Genomic DNA, 18,714 nt, shown 5'->3' with positions numbered 1-18,714 from the left:
CTACGATAGTGAACTTCAAGAATAAAAAGGTAAATTTTCTATAGTAACAAGTTTTATATTAATTTTTGGCATTTTTTGAATTTGCTGAAGCCAGCACTCAGACCTATTGGTAGAATTGTTTTCACAGTTCTTTTCAGTGCCCCTGAAAAGAACTGTCTCTATGGCAGTGTTCCCATTTCTCAGGGTTTAAGACTCCTCTCATACCCTCACCATGACAGGCCCAACCTCCAAAGTACCTCACTCCTAAATGCACAGGTCACTGTTGTGCCACATTCTGGGTACTGCTACAACACAAATTCCTCCCTGGCTGCAGCCTGGGACGTGTTTAACCCTGTGGCAGCTGATGAAGGACCTGCCAGCACAAGCACACCAAGGGAGCAAACACTGCCTTAGTGTTAAAATGGGAGAGGTAAACCTGCCAGAAAAATAATTCTGAGGTGCCTTCCTTGATGCCTGAGGATGAATTTCAGTATTTCGGTACATGGGTGGAAGTGACAGATTTTGTCTGTTGTAAGATACATTTCCCCAAAAAAGTTTGAAAGTTGCCACTAACAGCCTTCCACTATATGGTGTTAACACAGGAGAGGAAGCAAAGCATCCTTCACTTTGTTTGAAAGGAAGAGTTGGGAGAACTCAGGTTTCTCCGAGTGTTGGATTATTCTTGTTCCAGCATTTTTAACCTGAATAGTTTCAGCAAAATACTGTTTCTTCAGGGCTTTTAGTGACCTGTGCCATTTGCACCTGCTTGCCTTCACACTGCAAGACCACAGGAGATTGTATTCACTCTTAGGCCCTCAAATTCACCACTTCAGTTCTGCACAGTTCAGTGATATAAAGGAATTCCAGCTGATGCATTAAAGGCCTATTTAACTGGCTGTTGCACAAACTGATGCCTCTCCCACATTACACAGTTATATTGATATTTGGAAAGGTTTCATAGTGCTTGATACACTGAGTACCTTCCATCTAAGAATCTCCACACTCTCTTGTTTCTCCATACTCTCTAATATTTTGTGAGCTCCACAAAAGATTAGTATCTATATTCTCTAACCAGGTATGTTAAATCACTCCTCATCTGTCTCAACATCTGGAGAGGAACTTCTGAGGAGGAGACTTGCTACTTACCTGTATACAGCACCAAGAACCACCCTGATTTTCCCTGCCACACCTTGAGCTAAGCTCTGTCACCAGCTGAAGGCATTTGCTGCTGCTGCTTTGGCAGCAGTAACCCAGCCTCAGTGGGGAAGATTTTCAGCAGCTGAGCTGTTACTTTGCTAACTGATCACAAGTCAGATAATGAGCTCAGTTTTGCTATTAGCTTTTAAATATACTTGAGGGGGGAGGGGAACCCCCAAACCAGGTTAAGCATTTTCTAAGGTCACAGAGAATCTTGCAGTAATAAACTAAGAGCAGAATCAGCTTTTAAAACTTTAACCCCTCCCCCTAGCTCTGCATTCCTTTGGAAAGAAAAGCTGCTAAAATTTTTGGCCAGAGGACCTGAAAAAATTTTTAAAGACTATTTAATCCACAAAGCTTCAACTTGTAGTATAAAAAAAAGTAAGATGTCTCTTTACAAGGCTGATAGCCAACTGTAGTCCATTTTTCTTATTTTTCGTAGCTCTTTTTCCTGGGATTTAGACAGTTTACGTGTCATCTCCCCTAATAATTCCGTATGGCTTGTATCTTCTTGTTCCATTGCTGTGACATCTTCCTCATCTGAATCATCCTCTGCTTTTTCACTTTCCATTTCTACTTCATCAGCAACTTCTTCAGCACTGGAAGACAGTTGGAAACAACCCAATTAATAGGTATTCTCACATACTACAGTACTATAGGGGAGAAGTTATCATGCAAAGAACAAAGTAAACAAGATTTTATCTTCCTTTTTTTTTTTCCCTTAAAACAACTATATTTCTCTTGCCATCTCAATTTCAAGCCATTTTTCAAATAGCTCTCCTCTAAGTAAACTTAAAATAGTTTTCTTTCTCAAAATACAGTATGTAAGTGCAAAGCAGGCAGGTCAGCATTATGACAAATGTTACAACACTGCAGTCCTACAGAATCAGAAACATTGGATATACTGGTAGATGAGACAGTATTCAAGGCCATTCTTCTCTTTCAAATCTGAAAAAGGTCACTTGGTCTAAAAACTTCTAGAATACCTAGAGCATTACTAGGAAAGAAAATTCTTTGGTTCTTTTTGTTTTTTTCTTTTTCTCCAAATATAGAGAGGTGTTTAAAGTGGCTATTCCCTTCATAGTTCAAGTGTGTTAAGACTGTGCTGAAGTAGAAAGCACCATTCCAATGAATCATATGGAACTGTTATAATTTAAAATGCATTAATTAATAGTATTACTTCAAGTGTCTGTTGTATAAATAGTCCAGATCTATTAAGAATGAACTGCATGGCAAAACAGTACTGGTTTTCTAAAAATAATCTGTTCTAATCCACACTATTCATCACTCATGAAACTTAAATGGAGAAGCACACAGTAATATCATAGCACCAAGGAAAATAGAAGCATTTAATGTTAATAATATATCCACTGTATAATATATACACTTTACAGTAGTAAATTGTGGTCAATCTTCAAGGGCCCAGTGCTGCAGGCCTTACATGTACCTTTAAATGCACAGCCATATTAATCACCACTGTCAAAGTACAAGCTCTGCAAGGGCAAATATTTACACAGGTCATTGAACTCTCACATTCTTCAGGACTGAAACTAGATGCAAGTTTCCATGTATCAGATTTTTGCCAGTGTTTTGTGGATGTTTTGTTGTGCCATACAGTCTGAGATCTTGCAGCAGTGGGCAGCACAACGTGGCAGCAGGCAGGACACTGCTGTTGCTGCAGAACCCAGAGCACTCTCTGCAGCTGTGTTTGTTTTTGGGCAAGCCCTGGACCTGTGAACCACTCTCTCACCCGTCTGGCAAATCCACACCAACACCTGATTCCAAGGTTCTCATCCCTGGTCTGGTAAAATTTAATGAAACACTTTAACTGGCTTCAGTGGAAGTGACAAGATATTAATCCTAATACAAGACCACTATCGTAATTCCTGTGTCTGCATTCCTTTTTTTAGCAGCATATATTGATCCCAAAGGAGAAAGCTACAATTTTAAGTACCTATCACATTACTCTATTCAATTGGAATTAATGCACTGTAAGCCAAACTTAGATGTGCTTACAGTATACAATTGTATTTTGTAGCTTAATTAGAAATGACATTTGAGTTCTAAACAAATTCTTAAAATCAAGCTTCTAACTTCCTGGTGCATCTAGAAACTGAAACCAAAAATTATACAGCAAGTCATAGTAATTTCAAATAAAACTGAGAATCTAATATTTATCCAAAATTAGCACTAAATAGCCACTAAATCCCTGGAATAAAGTTAAATTCATAGAGATCATCTAAATGTAAAAGGCAGCCTTTTACTTATAAACACATTATGCAAAACCCAGCAAAAATAACAGCAAAAGCCAATACACTAATCAGCCAGAACATTACCACAGATTCTATTATGTTCTAACTATTCTATTCTAACTTACTGAATAGACAGTGTTGGAAAACTGCTTTTACACTCTGAACAAAGATGTGCATAATTTAAAATTGATAACTAAGGAGAGTTCTTGCACTTTTCTTACCTTTTGTTCCGTTTGGAGATGAGCAATGAGTTAATAAATATAGTGCAGAGGAAGGAAGCAGATGGCAAAACGTGTGCTGGAGTGTGCAAAAGCTGCAAAGACAAAACAGAAGTTTTATGAAATGTTTTGTTTGTTGTGATTTTGCTTGTACATTTATTGTAATTACTCCTACCTCTTTGACAGCAGGTGAAGCTTGCTCCTGCTTATTATGAACAACTAGTTTTCCAAGGTCTGTATCCTCCTGTGCTTGCTGATGTCTGTGCTTTCCCAACAGCAAACTAAATGGTGTCACAGGAAGACTTTCTTCTACTGCCAGCTTGAAAAAAATGTAAGTAGAATTTTAGTGTCACAAATCTAAGTTCTATCTTCCTTTAAGTTACCAAAATTCAGAATAAACCCAGGTGAGAAAAGTCTACACACAAACTTAACTCAACTGAGCTACGTGATTTTTTGTACTCATTCTCTGCCAGGTGTCTGGAGGGAATCCTGCACAGAGGGTTGCAAAACTCTCCAGAATCTCGACCCAAGAGCACTGGATTTTAGTTTGCTGATCTACCTATTAACTTTCAATTATGGAAGGTGATGCATGTGCCAGAAAACCAAAAGATGGGTTTTTCCAATTCCACTTAGAACTAAAAGATCATTTATACTCCAGCATCATCTGCAGAGATACAATTATGTAACGGGAAGCAAAAAATGGCACCTTTACTTTTGGCATTTTCCTACATCAATATGCATTAATCTGAACACCAAATTATTTCCCCACCCTCCAAAGAAACTGATTGCTTCTGTCCACGTTCCTACAGCATTTTGTATTAGAAAGATACTTCTACTTTGAAGTATACTTATCTAACCAACCAAATCAATCAAATGCTGCTGTTTCAGTGAGTATGAAACACTTCTTCAACATCAATTTAAAAAAAAAAAAAATCCAATTTCCCAGACTACTTCTCCACAGAAATACATACTGGAATGCAATTCTGGAACTCCTTCTCACTGATAAGTCTCAATTGACTGACAACTGTTCATCCCCATCAGAAAGCACAGTTAAGACCACACTCAAGGTTCCAAGTGTTACAGAAACCAAGATAAGGGAAAAACTTACTCAAACATTTTACTTAATCTGTGTAAAACGAATCTTTTAGAAAAGTATTCTTTTTTTACCCCCAGGGGAGATGGAGAGTAGCTTGCTGATACCTTTAAAAAACTTTTTACAAACAGCACTTTTTGTCAAAAAATAAGCAAATTCAGATTACTGCCCCTTCAGCTAAGTGCCTGTGCCTCCAGGTGAGGATCTGGTGTGCATTTTCATTACAAAGGGGAATTTCAATATGACAAAATGACCACCATCAGAATTTTGAACTGCTCTGTCCATCTGAGCTAGAACTTCTGTGAGAGGTACCTGTTTGCTTGATGGCGTGAGCCTTTCTTCCAGAGACTTTGTGCTGAGTGTCATCAGCTCCTAAAATACAGAAGGATGTAGCACAGTTATCATATGTGAAACTGCTTTCCATATTTTCATACCTTGCCTACAAAAGCTTCCAACTGGCCCAAAAGCTTTTATCAGTCAAGTGTGAGTGGCAAAGCCATCTCTTCCTCTTTATTTTGTAAAGAAATTGAAGAGAAGCAAGAATGGACCTAGAGGTTCTATAGACTTTTTGGGAAAACAAGCAAAAAATCCCATCCAAAAATTACAGGGAAACTGATTACCTCAAGGAACATTTGAATAATCTGCAATAATTCATACAGCTTCTAGGTGTTTGTTTAAGTTAAACAGCATAGGAATGTTCCCAAGTTATTTAATGTCTTGTATCAATGAGGTAGCATAAACTATTAATCTTAGAAAACCAGTAAATAATTCTGAGCTTAGGACGTTTTGGCAGTTGAAAGCTTTCAACAAAGCACAGTTTACAATGACTTGAAATCAAAAAAGGAACTCCTATGCTCATAAGCAGAACTCTGAATTCTTATTAATCCATTTTAAAGAAAACAGTTTTTCCCCAGGAACCACCTATCCATTACTATTCCTTACTTGTGTATCCGTAAGAAAGAACAGCTGGGATTTTCTTAGCCAAAGGTATTTTTCTGTATTTTCAGGTTCATCTCTTGGCACAAAGGCAGCAAGCCGGATCTTTTCTTTACAAAGATTTCTCTGGATGTAGATTGGCCGTGGCTCATTTGGTTTAAACACAAACACTGCAAAACCAAGAATATCTTCTTTTTAAATCAGGAAATTCTTGTGCTCCTGCCTAGCTGTCAAAGCCCTGCATATCACAGCAAGGCTGGACAGGATTCCCTCCAAGCACCAGTTTATAGAAATATAACTGGACAACTTTGCTCAATAATAAAAGGGACCTTTCACAGTACTCCAGTCCGCATAACATACTTGAAAATTAACATTTCTATAGAAAGAGTTCTCTTAATTTAATGTCAGAGCTCTAAAATGTAGCTGCACAATTCTGCATTTATAAGAGAGGGTCAAGAACACTTGAAACCCACACCCAGAAAGTGTGGTTAATCCTGAGATATATCCTGTACCTGAAACTACCCGCTGGAAGAAAAGGTAACACACTTTATTTGAATGCTGCTGTCAGATACAGCTCAGTTTCCACAGGTGCAAGCCCACACTGACATCCCTCTCCAGCTTTCATGGTCTGAATTCTAGGAAAACCTTTTCTAGAAATTGTGCTTCCCCAGTTTTAAATTCTGCTGATTATGACTTATCAAAGAAGGCTTTGTACTTACAGCTGGACTCTTTGGAGAGCCATGAGACTGCAGCAATATGTTCAGAAAGGGGATCAGGCTGCAGAACTACAACGTTGAGGTGGGCACTCCACTCCACTGGAAAGCAAGCACAGCAAGAGCCAGAGGTTAAAAGGAGCCAAACAAAAGGTGAAACAAACAACACACAGGGCCTTAGGTGCTGGAAGAGGCAGCTCCACTCATTCCTTGATGAATAAAAACATACAAATTCTACCAACTCGTACACAAGTATAAGAAATACTATCTATTATGGGGTTATTGTTCACCTAACTTAAAATGTATTCTGCACACACACACAAAGCACATGCACATGGACAAGATACTATCCTAAGTATTTCCACAGGGCATTTTGTAACATGCTAAATCTGGAACTGAACTAGAATTATTTCAAGGTTTCACAGTAATTTCAAGTAATAAATTACTCTGGCACACATTCAAGCTGATCTTACATGCACAAGTGAGCAGGTTCCAGCAACACAGAAAGCCATAATCAGTGGCACCAATAAGGTACTTGGAACATGTTAGTCTCCCAAAGCAGATGTTCCTACAGAAGTAAAAAGTCAAAACAAGTTAGTCACCTTCAGAGTTCATCTTTGTTTTTCTACGTAGCAATTACTCACAAGTCACAAAAACCATTCAGTTATGATTTAGTTTTGGCATCTAAATCCAAAGTTCACTTTTTGCATTCACCTCTAGTGGCATCAAACTCCATATACAATTATCAGATAAGTCTGATGATTTGAAGTGTGCATAAATGTCTAAGGATTACATGTTTCTACAGCATTCCAATATAAAGGAGGGGTTTTAAATGCTTAAATAAATTACAAACCCATACATAACTGTAAGTGTTCACATTGGCATTGGAAAATAACTTCCATATTTAAAGAAGCTTTACTGTTGTTGAGGAACAAGAGAATTAGTTAAAAAAAGGTTATTGTGAATTGCTCCAGTTGAAGAAAGCATGTGATTTAAATTCTCAGTGACTTGTTTGAGAGTAACAGAACAACCTTATGACTCCTAATGATAAAAGATTTTCAAAAAAGCTAGTAAGAGACAGAATTTGTATATTAAAGTATAGCCCTTTGAAGTTATTCAGGCTCACATGCCTCCCACAATTTTCCTGCACACCAGTTTCAGAATAACATTTATCAATTTCTAATCTTAGAGGACCAATATAAAACACCACACAATAGAAAAGCTTACAAACATAAACACAACACATGGAAGGGAGAAACCTCTGTATGCTGTATGATTCTTTGTGTCAAGAGTCTTTAAAATATTGTGACCACACAATGTTGATGTCTTTTATCATGGCAGCATACAATTGGAGCATTGCTGGTATAGTCTGCCAGGAAAACATGGATTTTCAAACAGAGATTAGAGAGGATCAAGACAGATAAAATCATCATGCCTTTATGGTTTATTGATATAATTTCTATTTGCATGTATGCATACACAAATAAAGAACCAGCTTCTTGAATTTACACTTTTCCAGGACTTTGATTCACCCCTGGATTTATGGGGAAAAAGAGAAGGGTTATCAACACACCACCTGTGTGCTCCATGATGCAGATTTAAGGATGGGAATTGCAGGAGACATAAGCAAGTAAGAACGAACTGCAACACTCAATCTTATTTTTAACAGTATTTTTAACCAACCATCTTAAAGCCATTTTAGTTTTTTCTATATATGAACTTAAGACTGATAAATTAAATGTTTACGTGTATATGTTTATAAATATATACAAGGTCTTGGACTGGTATTAATTGATTCTTTCTTTTCTGAGAGTTCAAATGAGACATAAAAGAGCAGATGAAAAATGTACCTTATATTTCCAGGTGGATGGCAAAATGTACACTTAAGATCCCAAGTAAGTGAATCCCATACAGTGACAGTTTCTTCAAAGCTAACAGCAAGCAAAGAGCCATCTTCTGAGAAGCAGCAGTTCGTAGCTTGGTAGTTGTGGTAGCTGCCTACAAAGTCACAGCTCCAGCTCACACTCTGCTGTGCTGTATTGAATAAACAAGCCAGTTAATTCAAGTCTATACATGAAGAAAGAAGCCTTCAATTATTATTGCAAAATGGGCTCAAGAACAAGGCAGTTTTCTTTCACATTTTTTGAAGAGTACAGAGAATCTGCCCTGTTTTAATATGAGAAATAGCTGGGTTTTCATTTGTCCTCAGTTTTAAATTTGAACAGTGAACCTTGAGACTGACATGGTACAATATTAATGCTTAATTTGCCAACTCCTTTAACTGTGCTCTCAAAGAGGCAGAGGCTAAGTAAAATGATACTCAAGTAGACTCAACAGTTACTGTTCTGAAAAATTGTTCTGTCATATCTCTAGCAAGAATACACAAGCATTACTCAAAATCTGAACAGAGCTTGCATTTGAGTACAAGAAAACTCATGGTTCATTTAAAGAAGATTTGAGGATCACCAAGTGACCCACCAGCATGCTTCCTTGTGTTGGTTGATCTGCCACTGCATTCTGTTGGGACACCTTTCCCACTGTTGACAGCTACCAGAAAATAAACTGGAGCAAAGTGATGTACTTACCACATAAACATACATTTCCCAGTATAAAATAATTCATACAGCATGCTTTTGAAACATTTGAGTAGGATGAGGAAAAAGAAGGAAAAATCACCCTATGCTAAGATACCCTTTATATAATGGTTACAAGTTGATGATTAAAAGACCTGCCTGTAAAAAAAAAAAAAAAAAAAAAAAAAGCCAGAAATGTTTGAGCACTTCCAACTGCATAGCACCATCTAGGGGCCCAGCAAGAGACCTGATGCAATTAGCACACACCAGAGTGAACTCAACTAGACTGAGGAGCTCTTTGGTAAACTAATATTTGCAGCAGCAAAGCTGCAGCATGTCAAGCCTTTCTACCTGAGCATTCCTACTCTGCCTCACTGGGCAAATACACCAGAGCAATCACCACTAATTGGTACTTTTATATACGCCAAGAAACAGAACCCTGTAGTCACTTAAAATACAAACAGCCTGATGACACCAGTCAGCAGATACAAAACTATTGTGTGGAAGAAAAAAAATTAAGTTTCATCCTCAACTGACACTATACTCAAGATCAAAGTATCTGCTCATTATGTTAAGATTTAATGTAGCCTCATAATAATTTATTAAAAAAAAAGCAAAACCAGATACCATTGAGGGGATTACTATTAATACAGTAAACAGCATAAGGTTTTGTCTTTATCTTCAACCACGCCTGAGGAACAAAGAGCTTGAAAAGAGAAAGTTAGGCAAAGTTTGCTAAATGGAAACCCTAGCAGCTCATAAGTACTTTTGAACACGTTCTCACCTGCCCATGAAAAGGAGAACAGATTACTAAACTGCAAGCAGTTCAGCAAGCCCACTATCACAGCTACTTAGGCATGAAATGACAAGACATCCAAGTGGCAGGAAAACACCACTTCACTCTAGTGTGCCTGACACTCTAATAACATTTAAGTAAAAAGATGTTAATATGTTGGAAATCTTTTGTATTTCATGTCCAAAGGCATACAGAGCAATCAATAAACATACACAGATGTTCTGTATCGCAGAAATACCTAAATACCCATTCTATGATGTTCAAGTACCTAAAGGAAAGGAAGATGTTCAAAAAGTGAACTCTGAAGTGGTGGATCTGTAGAATTGCAAAAGTGCTATTATTTTACACTAAGTCAGCTCAAACAGAGTAACATGTTTCTGTATCCTGCTCCTCTAAGCACAAGTCTCAAATGAAAAGCCTACCCAGAAGATTGACAAAAATCCATGGAAAAATCATTACCACAAACAATTCTTCAACCAATGAGCAATGAGCAATGCCATTCCCCAGGAACCTCCATACCAAACTAACACTGCAATGCTATGGCAGAACTCCATTTCAGGATGCTCAGGAGAACACAATACTCCATGCAGCAGCACAAGCAGATCAATGCAGGGGACTAAGCAAATGAAAGTAGGGTCTTAATTTCTACAGGATGACTTCAAATGTCATTGTAGGTCATTTCCAACTGAGGTTATTCTCATGGTTCCATGTTACAAGGTGCAAGTAAGAGTAAGTCATATTGGGGCCACACTTACCTTCTGGATCAGTGTCTTCTACCATCACCCAGACTTTAAACACACAGTCTCTTCCAGTTGTTACCAGTATGAGAGAGTCCTCTCCCAGTTCATCCATGTCACGAAAGCACATGTCTGTGATGTGGTTGTCATGGGGCGTGTTTATTCTGGTGTTCAGCTCAAAGCTATAGGAAAAGAAAACAGAAGCTTGCCATCCTATATTATGTGAAACTTAGGGAAGACTTCAGTTCAAGCTGATTCTGGAATGGGCAGGGAGAAAAGAAATCAAAGGAATTTCTAATTAAGACAGCTAAATTGCATTAATAGATCAGGTTTCCCTAGTGGCTTCCATACAGTAGCCCAGCACCAAGAATTATCAGTAGGCAAGCATCTCTCAATACTCAGCAGGAACCCTGGGCAGTCCTTCCAGTACTTAAAAATTAGTCATGTGGTTGATCTCTCTAATAGCTTTCTTTTGCCTTGTTTCTTTAAGAAAACAAAAATTTGAAGTCAAAATGTAAATTTTTAATAGGAAGATCAGGGAAAGGGTATTAACCAGATGCATATCCTACCTAAAGACACAGACAACAATATAATGATATTCTTCTGTACCTTCTGGAAAAGGACTAATCAATTAATGATGGATTACACAAATGTGGGAAAACTATATGAGTTACAGAACCATTCTGTCAGGTCCACGACTTTTAATATCAAGAAAAGATGTGAATTTAAGTCCCATGGTTACAGTAGTCCCTGATTATTTATTATAAGTAAATCCAGAGCAATTATTTCCTATGTGTATTCAGTGCAACTCTGTGCTCTGCTGCAGATGCTGTAGTGTGCATGGTAACTTCCCAGATCTGGAAAAACTCTGCCTCTACAAGATGACGTCTGTGCAGGGATTTGTGTGACTGACAGCTGGAAGGCCAGCTGCTATCATTACCTTTGTATTTCCTCATTGTAGAGCCACAGCTTCAGCTGTAGCTCGGGGTCAGTCACTTCCTCACTCTCCTCGACTGTGGCCAGCCAGGTGCCCCGGGCGCTGAACGCGACCTTCACCAGGTCCGACTGCTTCAGGTCTGCCTGGTGGATGTACTGCCGCTGCACAATGTCCAGCTGCAAAGCAAGGACAGGGGTGCATTCCAAAATTCAGGCAGAGCAGCAAGAGATCCCACTCGTGAAACCATACAGAGAGGATGTTCTGAAGGCTCCAGCTAGACCTGACTGGGCCGTGGCACAAAGAAGTACACCAACATGTGGGGAAAGAATTAGAGCATGTGCATTCCACAATGATGCAGAGCATAGGAAAGAATGAAGAGCAATTTGAAGGTGTTTTACCTACAAATTTTTGACATTTAACAGGATAGCACACTGTTTTAGAGTACTTTTTTCAGTATCAATATTTAGATTTGCTTAGCAAGTGAAGTCAGAGATAAAGCCAAGAACATCTCAGCCTGGAATTCAGCCTTGTGGGACAGCTGCAAGGTTTTTCCCCACTTGCTATATTAAGTCTTCAAATAAATTCTGATGCACAAGTTACTTCACTGAGTAAGTTAAAGTTTTGGTACATGCCCATCCAACTTACACTGAACAACTGTTGGTCACTCTGGAGGGAATAGAACTGCAAGTGGCCTGGCTCTCCATTCAAGACCAAAGCTTTGGTTCTAGGATCAACTACTAAGCCAGTCTTGACGTCCCTACCTGGAAAGAAAAATCAGGACAAATGACCAAAGCTGTCAAGTGACACATTCCACCCTCTAAGTGGAAGATAAATTTTACTGCACTTACTTTTGATTAGTCCTTGAATACTTCTGGAAAACCTTAGGTTGCTGTTGATTATTGATAATCCTGAAAAAGAAAGCAGACCAAATCTTGCAAAAGGCACACACCTTATTGTGGGAAAGGGACTGTAACCATCTGTACTGTAAATGTGTATTTTCCCAGTTTATGACACCAAAGTGGAAAGCCAAGTTACAGCAGTGACCAGGCAAATTCACAGAACTGATCAAACACCAAAAGAACAAGCATCTGTTTTTTAAGATCACTAATGAAATTTTATGTAGTTCTTAGTTAATTAATCCCAAATCAACAAAATAACGCTCATACAGATTTGCATTTCCATTGAAGTGGTACTTGGATGTGTTTTGGCTTACTGTTGTCTGTGTGCAAGGTGCAGCAGAGAACGCCGTCAGAGGACATGGAGATGTACTCAATAGGAGACCCCAAACGAGGCAGGAAATCCTTCTGGCATGAAGATTCATTGTGCCACTGGACTAGAACAGCTTCAACTCCACCACTCAGCAACCTGGTTCCTTTTCCAGAAACAAAATACAGTTAAAAGGCTTTGCTTAAAAAGAAATAAAATCAACAGCCTGTGTCTTTACAACAGACAGACACAAGTTTCTCAAAACTTTCTAAACTGTCACAAGTAAACAATTATATCAAGCCTGGGCAATACACACAGACATGCTTCTCATTATCCCCTTTTAAATTGCTAGAGAAACTTAGATTAAGTAACAGGAAGTTGTGTCTACAGTGAAATTTAAGCAATGCTTTGGGAGTAGTAGATCCCATTACCTTCTGTATCAGCTGGATATTTGTGTTAGGATAAGGCTGAATTGTTCTCCTTCTGTGAGAAGAACTTTGCAGTAAGAAATACCTTATGAAGAATAGTTCAGATCACACAATTCAGATAAAAGTGTAGTATTTCTGACAGCAGGTTTGAGCTCAGACAAGACTGGCTTGTTTTACTTGGATGCAAGTAAAACTGGCAAGAACTCATCAGTATTATTAATGAAATGGAAGGGAAGAAAGAGTGGAGGCAAGAAGAGGTCAGAGAAGGGGTTAGATTTTTCTTTCTACCACAGAAAGCAGATATTTGACATTTTAAATGCCAATCAAAATGCATATAGAAAAATAACAATTCCTTTTATTTTTATTTCAGATCCTTCCTGGATATACTTAAAACTCTAGAAAAAAAACTTGTTATTAAGTAGACAAACTTGGGACTTCTATAGATTCTTCCCTATCTGCTGCAACACTTCAAATTTCAGAAGGTTTTGTTTGTTTGATGGAGATTTTTTTGGTAGTTCTTTTATTGCTTTGTTTTGGTTTTTATTTTTCCTCTACTCACCCTCCATAGAAAAAGCTAGATCCATGACAATATCATGATGCCAGTGCAGCGTGGAATATGTGTATTCTTTTTTGTGATGGAAATTCCTCCTGTGTGGAGAGAAACAAAATAATTCTTTACTCACATCAACAACAGAGTAAACTAAAGGAAATATTGAATTGAATCAATTATATCATCATTTCCTCTAACTTCCAGACTAGTTTATCCTATGGTCAAGTGATGCAGGAGGAGGAAAGGAAGCACACTACAGGTTTTCAGAACCCTTGTGGTCCACACACCTCACAGATGTACTGAGCAACTCAGCCCTGGAAGCAACTTAACCATGTAATGTTTCTAGTCATGTATTCCACTGGTGTGCTACCACTGGAATACAGGATTAAACTCTGAGGACTCTACTTGCCCATAAAGTTATTTCAGCTGCTCTTGCATTACCTTTTACACCTAAGTTTAGATTCAATGGAAGATAACTTAACATAGGCATTTTTTCCATGTGGCATATACACTGTCAGCACTGCAGATTCATTGCTCATTCTGACTTCTGAAAATGGCAATGCTAAGAACAAATTAGACTGCTTTTCTCAGGTTTGACCTAATTCCTACAGTTAGAGGAGCTTATGGATACATAGTTAACCAAAATGCACATACCAGAGACGAATCTTTCCATCAGCATGGCCAGTTGCAATGCAATCCTCCTTTGGATGGCACACAACACAACTGAAGCGATTGTCTCCTTTTGTCTTCACTGTACTTAAAGAAAACCTTCAAAAGTTAAGAAAGTAAATTTAATTGTAAGAGTTAGGTTGTTTTTTTTCTAAAACAAATCTTCAAAAGGATCAGCTAGCGCACATAAAAAAAATTCCGATTAGCAAAATTAAACATTTTCAAGTTGTTATGGTTACATGCACTCTCAAAAAATAGTGACAGACTTATTTTCATTTTCATTTCCTTAATTCTTCACCTTCAATCATGCTGAAAGTTTTTGCATCTGTCTTTCTCTCCCTTTTTCCTTTTCTCCTGCTTTCTTCCCACTGTCTGGGCCCTGCCCAAACTATGTCACGTATTTCAAGTCAGCATCAACCTAAGTATTTAACTGAAAAAAATACATTCCTGAGCTGCAAAGGTAAGGTACCACTGCCACTAATCTGCTCACTGTTCACTTCTACAGGAAAATTCTTATACAGTGACTACATCCCCTCCAGCAGAAAACCAAATATGATATCATGTTTGCCCACATCATGAGTTACAAAACATTTAGGATACACCAGACTGAATTAATACCTGACATTTTCATTCTTACTCTTACCTGTTCAACAGTTTCCGTTTAAAAAAATATACTTGGAGGTTCACATCCTTCACTGAAACCACATATGCACCCTGTTAAAGTAAAGCCATTTAGGACATACAGATTAAGATTTGTATAAAGTTATAAACAGTGTAGAGTTCATTTGAGAGGAAGAAAAAACCCAACCAACCAACACCACAGAAGAAAAAAACCCAAAGGTGAACATACTTCTCTTCCAAACGCAATGTGCTTCATTGATGCACCCACATCATCCAGAACCACTGAGAGCTCCTTGCCTTCCAGATCCTGGCCTACTCCTTTTGTCAGCTCAACTGAGACCAGCTGGAATGTATCTACAAAAAAAAAAAATCTGTATGAAATCAAGAGTAGCACTGAAGAATGAGGACGAGACAGTGCGTATCACTGCACGTGTAGGCAGAATTCAAGGGAAGCTGCATAATATTTGGTCTTGCTCTGAAGTAGCAATGAAGTAGCAATATATTATAGTACACAGTAAGGCCAAGCTGTATTCATTGTAGACAAAATCCCATTTAAAAAATACCTAGGTATGCTGTGAACAGGACAAGTCAGTTTATGGTAATACTGCCTAAGGTGGGAGAATAATCTCTAGCACTCATACCCAACTCCAGTAGTACAACCTGTACCATGGTGAGCACTGCTCAAAGATAAACTGCATCCATGAGACTACACCCAAGCACTACATGTTTCAAAAGCAAAGACAAGCACTCTTCTAGACAAATATTGGAATGATAGATGTCACAGAATAAGAATGAAAGAGGCACAAATTGCAGGACTATAGGCATTTGCCACAGGACTTAAAAAATATCTCACAATTAACATATTAAAGCCAATTCTTGCAGCACACAGCTCACTGCTGGGACAGTAGCACAGACACAGAATGACTGAGATGACATGGATGATGCTACTTGTACTGTACCTCGTTCACCCTTCTTTGGAATGACAACAAACACCGAGTCCTCAGCACTAGCAAGCGTGTACAGTGCCAGAAGTTTGGTTCCTACAGTGAAAGTCTGAACAAAAAAAGAGAAAGAAATCAACAACTACTACATTTATATGTGTATCTCTGAAACAAGGAAATCATGCCTTAAAGAAATGTTCATGTATTAATTTTAATTCTCAATTCTAAGACAAATACATTTTTATTCTATCAAGGATTAATACAAATGTTAGAACAGTACTAATAAAATATGAGGCATTAGAATTACTGAAAAGCCTCAAGATACCTTATCCCTAATACAAAGCAGAAGGCGCACCCAGAGGTGGGTATTTAGTAGAAAAATGTGAGCAAGAGTAGGCAGCCCCCATTTTCAAGCCATTGGATCAATTCCTATTGGTGTATCCTAAACTGCAGCACACTTCCCAGAGCTATACTAGACTCGAAACTGCAGCAGGTAGTAAAGTCAGTATGTCAGTGCATCTCCCATCTTCTTCCCCAAAAGGATCTGCATCATCATCACCATCACACACTCTATTACTGCCATAATTAGATGTGTTTTAGGTTGTGTTAACAGTAGAACAACCCATCTCAAACTGATTTGTGTCCATGTTTTACATGCTCTTAACAGGAATAACTCAACATACTTTAATGGGAATCCCATCCATGAAGTCCCACAGCTTAATGGTGCCATCGAGAGAGCAAGAATAGAGCTGAAAAAAACCAAACCAAAAATAACTATATAAGTAATAGCAATATATGCAAGCCAGATTGTACATAAAATCACAACTACAATTCCAGGTAACTGAGTAATAAACACAGGACAGAGACCAGCTCTGTGCTACCTTCAAATAAAGTGCAAGTACAACACTATTACTCTAGTGTGAAATGTACACTGTCACGGGAGTGAATGCACAGATACCCACTATGTGAACATCTCATTCTGCACAGTTAATATGCAGATCAGTCCCTCTTGGTAAACAACTCGTTTATATCCAGACACCAAAAAAGCCCAAGCAATCTAGGAGCAGGGAAGGCAGGCTGGGGGTAGAGGGAGCCACTGGGCAAGTTAAAGGGATTCAGTCACATCTGCATCAGTGCCAGCCGATACAGAAGGGCAAACACCAACCACAGTATTTCTGACTTTCTCACATGCTTCTTTTACCCCTTCAATCAAAGAACCGGAAATTTTGCTACATTTCCGCTTTGCTATTATTCCATTCAAGGAGTGTAATCCACATGACATTTCACGTTCGTGTTTGTAGGAAACTGACACAGCTCAACCCTTCTAGTCAGATTTCAGCCCAACATCAGGTCGACGGTGCCCTAATCCTCCCAGCCCCTTCCCAAACTCCAGCACACAGGACTCAGGGCCAGCCCGGCCACCCCCAGCCAGACCCGCCCCTGCAAACCTGCATGCGATTGTGCGGGTTCAGCTGGATGCCGGTCACCAGGTCGGCGTGGCCGCCGATGAGCCGCAGGGTCTCCTCGGTGTTCACGCTGTACACCTTCACAAAGTCCCCCGACACGTACAGCAGGTACCTGCAGGGGGAAACGCTGTTACTCCGCCCGAAGGGGCCCGGGCGCCCCGCGGCAGCCGCAGGCCGCGGAGACACCGGCGGGCAGAGCACTGCTCGGAGCTCAGGAACCCCCCCGAGCGCGGCCGCCTGGCCCCCTCGCCCCACTTACTTGGAGTCGGCGGAGAACACGGCCCTGGCTCCGCGCAGACCGCTGCCGCCACACCGCACCACGCGGAGCGCGCCCGGCGCCACCATCTTGTCCCGCCGCCACCCGCGCGCCGGCCCCGCCCCGCTCGGCGCTGATTGGCCCCACCCCGCTCCGCCCGGCGCTGATTGGCTCCGCCCCGCCCTGATTGATTGGCCCCGCCGCCGCCTCGTGCTGCGGGCGAGCCGTGCGCGCGCCCCCTCACGGAGAGCCTGGGAGGCCTCAAAAGCGGCGCACTCAGTCTAAGCTCCCCCTAAACGCCGCTAGGGATAGTGACTCCGCTACCGGAGTCCCTTTGGGCAGCTCCTTCCAACCACTCTTTCTGTGAAGAAATTTTTCTTAATGTCCAATTTGAACCCCCGCTGGCACAGCTTGCGACTGTGTCCTTCCGTCAGTTTCCTGGGAGCAGAGCCCGCCCCTCACCTGGCCACAGCCTCCGCCTCTGTAGTTTGTACAGGGCCCTCCATCAGTGCCCCTGCCGAGCGCCCCTCAGAGCGCCGGCGAGTGCGGGGAGCTGTGGAGCCCGCGGGGATGCTGCCCGTGCCCACTGCCAGGGCTTTTATCTGAAATCTGCCCCGCTGCTCTCCGCGGCCATTCCCAGGTGGAAGGCTGCAGGAGCTCTGGGCTGGCCCGTGAGGGGCTGTGCCGCTGTCACCCCCCGTGAGCGCCCCGGTTCCTCCCCTCAGCGCGTGGCACGGGCGCTGCCAGGGAGAGTCTTCTGGCTGGGTCTGGAATTGCGCCTGTCTGAGGAGAAAAGTGCCTTAACTCCCTTGTTTAAGTGAGCCGAAAGGCTAAACAGAGGAAACTGATGGGTAAGCTTTGCTAAAACCCGCTTTGTTCGCCGACTTGGACGAGCTGCGGGTTTGCCGAGTTACAGAGCACATCGTGTTCTCGTATCTGGAGGAAAACCGCTGTCAGAAGCAATGCGAGTGTCTGGAGTACACCATGATTTATGGTGTCTGCGCCCTTCACTGCTGCTTTGGAATAGCTATTGCAGTTCTTGCACAGCTGTGTAGTTTTGGCAGCTGTTTGCGCGATTGAAGGCATCTCTGGTATGCTTGTAATTGATTTTTAAACAGTCGCTCTTCACAGACAATAACAGGGACG

The 18,714-nt window shown here is 40.5% G+C and overlaps 1 protein-coding gene and 1 long non-coding RNA gene across 2 annotated transcripts; one reads left to right on the top strand and one right to left on the bottom strand.

Annotated features, from left to right (window-relative positions):
* Window positions 1–1,415: 1,415 nt before the first annotated feature.
* On the bottom strand, window positions 1,416–17,694 carry WDR75 (WD repeat domain 75). The gene is made up of 21 exons (XM_056495763.1): window positions 17,572–17,694; window positions 17,295–17,424; window positions 16,530–16,595; window positions 15,865–15,958; window positions 15,135–15,259; window positions 14,928–14,998; window positions 14,270–14,383; window positions 13,625–13,713; window positions 12,645–12,803; window positions 12,280–12,339; window positions 12,077–12,192; window positions 11,435–11,607; window positions 10,513–10,676; window positions 8,239–8,422; window positions 6,862–6,956; window positions 6,395–6,490; window positions 5,682–5,845; window positions 5,052–5,111; window positions 3,822–3,965; window positions 3,650–3,741; window positions 1,416–1,775 (listed from the first exon to the last, which is right to left on the bottom strand). The coding sequence occupies exons 1-21, from the start codon at window positions 17,655–17,657 to the stop codon at window positions 1,571–1,573; spliced, it is 2,487 nt and encodes an 828-aa protein (XP_056351738.1). The 5' UTR covers window positions 17,658–17,694; the 3' UTR covers window positions 1,416–1,570.
* LOC130255286 (uncharacterized) lies at window positions 6,966–12,881 on the top strand. Its single transcript, XR_008840891.1, has 2 exons — window positions 6,966–8,018; window positions 12,662–12,881. It is a non-coding gene; the product is annotated as an uncharacterized LOC130255286 (long non-coding RNA).
* Window positions 17,695–18,714: the final 1,020 nt, after the last annotated feature.

The sequence above is a fragment of the Oenanthe melanoleuca genome, chromosome 7, assembly GCF_029582105.1.
Source record: "Oenanthe melanoleuca isolate GR-GAL-2019-014 chromosome 7, OMel1.0, whole genome shotgun sequence".
In the NCBI taxonomy this organism is placed as follows: domain Eukaryota; kingdom Metazoa; phylum Chordata; class Aves; order Passeriformes; family Muscicapidae; genus Oenanthe; species Oenanthe melanoleuca.
Note: the sequence above shows the minus strand (reverse complement) of the source record. Positions and strands in the feature narration are given on the sequence as shown.

Excerpts from the sequence above, each read along its gene's own strand:
- WDR75 (XM_056495763.1), bottom strand. The coding sequence starts at position 17,657 with ATGGTGGCGCCGGGCGCGCTCCGCGTGGTGCGGTGTGGCGGCAGCGGT. Across the intron at positions 12,193-12,279 it reads TATTCAAGGACTAATCAAAA|GTAGGGACGTCAAGACTGGC; the intron begins GTAAGTGCAGTA and ends TTTTCTTTCCAG. Across the intron at positions 8,423-10,512 it reads AGAAGACACTGATCCAGAAG|CACAGCAGAGTGTGAGCTGG; the intron begins GTAAGTGTGGCC and ends TATTCAATACAG.